At 35.0% G+C, this 5,000-nt stretch overlaps 1 protein-coding gene across 1 annotated transcript in view; it reads left to right on the top strand.

The window, feature by feature from the left end:
* Positions 1 to 3,241, top strand: part of LOC137625001 (guanine nucleotide-binding protein G(q) subunit alpha-like) — a 27,329-nt gene extending 24,088 nt beyond the window's left edge. Inside the window, exon 6 of the mRNA XM_068355937.1 lies at positions 2,956 to 3,241. Within this exon, the coding sequence (XP_068212038.1) occupies positions 2,956 to 3,146 (191 nt within the window). The 3' untranslated portion in view covers positions 3,147 to 3,241. The remainder of the gene's footprint in view (positions 1 to 2,955) is intronic.
* Positions 3,242 to 5,000: the final 1,759 nt, after the last annotated feature.

The following is a 5,000-nucleotide window of genomic DNA, read 5'->3' as shown; positions in this document are numbered from 1 at the left end:
AATAATTACAGAGGCATAACACTTACGTCAGTTGTTATGAAAATATATAGTATGTTTATTTTAAAGAGACTGGAGAGTAAGATTGAAGAAAAGCTGAAAGATGAACAAGCTGGATTTAGAAAAGATAGAAGTTGCACTGACCAAATTTTCATTTTGAGACATGTACAGCAATGCTTAGAATATAGAACTCCCCTCTTGATTGCATTTGTGGACTATGAAAAAGCCTTTGATAGTGGGCACCATCCAATTTTGGGGAGAGTCCTGCGTTATTATATAATTTCTCTTAAATATGTAAATTTGATTAAGTCTGTTCATGAGTGTAGCAAGTGCAAAGTTAATATTAATGGAGTCTTATAAAATGAATTTCCAGTGAACAGCGGAGTACTCCAAGGCAATGTGTTTCCACCTATGTTGTTTATCCTCCTCGTGGATTTTGTAATGTGTAGAACAGTGAGAGATGGTGGAGAAGGATTGAACTGGGTTTGTGATAGGAATTTAGCAGACCTGGAGTATACTGTTAGCAGAACACCATAAGATTTGCAATGCTTGCTTACCAGAATGCATGAAATATCACAGGAGGTTGGGCTGAAGATAAATAGAAGAATGACAGAGATGATGAGAACGAAGTATGCAATGGAAGATGAAATACTGGAAGGAGAAAGGATTAATGAGGTAGAACCATTTAAGTATTTGGGAACTATGATCTCCAATACAGGGTCTTTAGAATTAGAATTTAGTGAAAGAATGAAAAACGCTAATCATACAATGGCTAGGTTAAGCAAAATTTGGAAATCAAATCGCCTGAAATTACATATAAAAAACAATTATATATCAGTTTGGTGAGATCGGTGTTACTGTATGGACATGAATCGTGGTATGACAATGAAACTATCTCCAATAGATTTAGCCCTCAGAAGGATATTGGGAGTTAAATGGCAGGACAGGATTAGAAATGAAACTATAAGAGAAATTACTCGAGTGCCATATTATTATTATTATTATTATTATTATTACTTGCTAAGCTACAACCCTAGTTGGAAAAGCAGGATGCTATAAGCCCAGGGGCCCCAACAGGGAAAATAGCCCAGTGAAGAAAGGAAAGAAGGGAACATAAAATATTCTAAGAACAGCAACAACATTAAATTAATATTTCCTATATAAACTATCAAAACTTTAACAAAACAAGAGGAAGAGAAACGAGATAGAATAGTGTGCCCGAGTGTACCCTCAAGCAAGAGAACTCTAACCCAAGACAGTGGAAGACCATGGTACAGAGGCTATGGCACTACCCAAGACTAGAGAACAATGGTTTGATTTTGGAGTCTCCTCCTAGAAGAGCTAAAGAGTCTCTTCCACCCTTACCAAGAGGAAAGTGGCCAGTGAACAATTACAGTACAGTAGTTAACCCCTTGGGTGAAGAAGAATTGTTTGGTAATCTGAATATTGTCAGGTGTATAAGGACAGAGGAGAATATGTAAAGTATAGGCCAGACTCTTCGGTGTTTGTGTAGGCAAAAGGAAAATGAACCATAACTAGAGAGATGGATCCAATGCAGTACTGTCTGGCCAGTCAAAGGACCCCATAACTCTCTAGCGGTAGTATCTTAACGGGTGGCTGGTGCCCTGGGCTTGAAATCATGGTGAGGGGTAGATGGAGATGGAGATGGTTTGGGCATGCTCTTCGCACTCTCCAAGAGAGTTTAGTTCATCAAACGTTCAGCTGGGCTCCACAAGGCACTAGAAGAGTTGGAAGACCCAGGTCTACATGGCTGAGGACTATGAAGCGCGAAGTAGGAGATGATGAATGGAGAAGTATTGAATTAAAGGCTCAAGAAAGAGACGACTGGCGAAATCTAACCGAGGCCCTTTGTGTCAATAGGCGTAGGAGGAGGTGATTATGATATATATATATATATATATATATATATATATATATAAGTGTATGTTTATACTGTATATATATATATATATATATATATATATATATATACAGTATAAACATACACTTATATATATATATATATATATATATATATATATATATATATATATATATATATATATATATATATATATATATACTGTATATATATATGTGTGTGTGTATGTTAGTGAGCCTTGCCAGGAGAAACTAGAGAAACCGGTGAAAGTCTTATAAGATATAAAATATTTATCAAAGAAAAATGCAGACAGCAAGCTTCAGAAAAGTTTGTTAAATAGAAAGTTACCAATAATGTCCCTAGGTAGAGGAAAATTTTAACCCCCCCCCCCTCTCCGTTGATTTAAGTTTGAACACTGATCTTTAAGATTTCGTATTTGCGGTCACCCATCCAAGAACTGACCAGTCCCAACCTTGCTCTTTGGAGATTAACCCACTGCATTCAATCGAAGAGCTACTCATATTTGCTCGCACACCGTCAGTGTAAGGATAACAGAGTATGAAAGACAAAGCAATTTAACTTAAGAACATTATGGACAAGTGTTCATTGCATTATATAATTGGCTTCACAAAAGCCATGGTCACAGAAGAATCAATTCCCATTAGAAACCCGTATATTAATAAGTTTAGAACTTACATGTGGGAGTAAGTTAGACTTAGCGTTTTTCATTTATATTTTCGTTTCTTGTGGATGTAAGAGTAGGTCTATTGTTGTTTTAAGAAACTTCTTTTGCTTTGACCCATCTCTTTTATACAGACAACTTCAGAAGTTGCAGGAAACATATAGGTTGCTTAAAATCATTCAACTCTTTCTGTACACCCCTGTCCGTCATTAGCTATTGTCATTAATATATTAAAAATAAATACCATTAAAGGTCTACAACATTTACATCAAACAAAATGTATAATAACTCATTCAGGAAACTTCCACTGAATAAAATATTTTGTGAATTAATAAAAAAAGGAGTAAAAAATAAAAAAACAAGCGTAGGCCTACAGATTATTCGTCATCACCAGGTCCGGAGGGAGATGAGACCAATGCTAAAGAATACATAACCAACCTGTACGTGGAGCTGACGAAGAAGTACAAGAAGAACCTCCTCGTCAGGTACACGGAAGCCACCAACAGAGACAACTTCAGAGCCATCTTCGCCTTCGTCAGCAACTACGTGTCACGGAGAATTATGAGTCTAGGGGGCATGTACTGAAAAATGCGTTGCGAGAAGTATGGTTGTGTATATTTTTTTTTAATCAATATTAGTATTTAAGTGAATTTAGTAAATTGTTGTATATCTTTTGTTGGTTTTAATTACTGTTTGATAACCTTCTGGCTAATTGTAAACCAGTGAAAAGATAACAATTATTAATCATTACAGAGTTACTTTGCAATTGCTATCATTTCAAATCACTTTGGCTGCATTACTCCGACTCATCACCGCTCGCACCCAACTCCCAGTTCGTTAATCTCATCTTGACTACGATCAGTTTAGTCTCAACAGTGTTCGTAAATTAGAGCCTATAGTAGATTCATGATGGCGGTCAAGGTTCATAGAACAGTATTCTCAGACGATGGTGGGGATTTTCCCTCCACAGTTATTATTATCATTATTACTAGCTAAGCTACAACCCTAGTTGGAAATGCAGGATGCCATAGGCCCAGGGGCTCCAGCAGGGAAAATAGTCCATGTAGCTCATAATAAGGGCGAAATATTACACATCACACAAAATTTCGGTTTCTCTTCATTTATGGGTCTAAATCTCACACCTATATATCTAATTCTAAATCGAACCAAACAATAACACTTCTCAACAAATTCTAAAAGTTATTTCTCTTTTCTGTCTCGTTTTCGGATATAAATGTATTCTTTAGTAATTCGAAAATATTTTGCGTATTCTTCAAGGTTTAGCCGACTATTCTAAATTTCTTGGTATTTCACAATTTCTGTCTTCTTACCGTATTAAATCTATTTACATGTTTCCAAGGGCAGTTGGGTCTCACCATCGATTGCCTCACATTATAGTGTTTACGTAACCTTCAAAAGTCATTTTCGTGATATGCCTAACAGACTTCAGTCTTCATCATTTCTTATCGTTTTAATTGTCGTCTTCTTGGTAGTCAAACATGATTAATAGAGTTCAACTTGGTTATAATCCACTTAAGAGAGAGAGAGAGAGAGAGAGAGAGAGAGAGAGAGAGAGAGAGAGAGAGAGAGAGATAGATGTCATATATATATATATATATATATATATATATATATATATATATATATATATATATATATATATATATATATATAGCTGGGCAATGGGTAGCTGTGGGATTAACCGATTTAACAAAAGATAAGGAAATTTAGCAGAAGTAGCAGCGGAGATACTACTACTACTACTACTACTACTACTACTACTACTACTACTACTGCACCAGTGAATTATTACTAATAATAAAGTAATTCTTATTATAGTACGTTATTTCTCTGAAACTTGGGATTTAGAAACATTATGGATATTAAATTACCACGTACAACATGTAATTTTCCGTTGGCCATCTCCCGTATATGGAAGTTATTTGCTCTTAGAGCCGGTAACCTGACTAGCAGGCGTGGGATAGTGGAAGGTGAGATTGAGATAAGCCTAGTGAACCAAATACAATTTTTTTTTAAGTATGAAAACCAGACCTCTCTCTATTTTACCAGAAGATCCAGTGTATTGACTACCTTGTACTTTAGAGATATTCGGTTTATTGTAATGAGTATTTAACCGGACAAAACAATAAGATCGTTTAATGTATGGGACTTCAAAAGTTCAAACTTGCAGTGAATGTTTTTGTTTTATGTTGAACAGGCTGGCGTATATCTCTTTTAATAGTTTATTTATGAAAGATCTATTTTAATGTTGTTACTGTTTTTAAGATATGTAATTTTAGTAGTACATTACTTCGGTCGTGGTTTATTTATTTCCTGCTTTCGTTTCCTCGCTGGGCTATTTTTTCCATTGGAGCTTAACTTGTAATAATAATAATAATAATAATAATAATAATAATAATAATAATGATAATAATAATA

The sequence above is a fragment of the Palaemon carinicauda genome, chromosome 31, assembly GCF_036898095.1.
Source record: "Palaemon carinicauda isolate YSFRI2023 chromosome 31, ASM3689809v2, whole genome shotgun sequence".
Taxonomy (NCBI): domain Eukaryota; kingdom Metazoa; phylum Arthropoda; class Malacostraca; order Decapoda; family Palaemonidae; genus Palaemon; species Palaemon carinicauda.
Note: the sequence above shows the minus strand (reverse complement) of the source record. Positions and strands in the feature narration are given on the sequence as shown.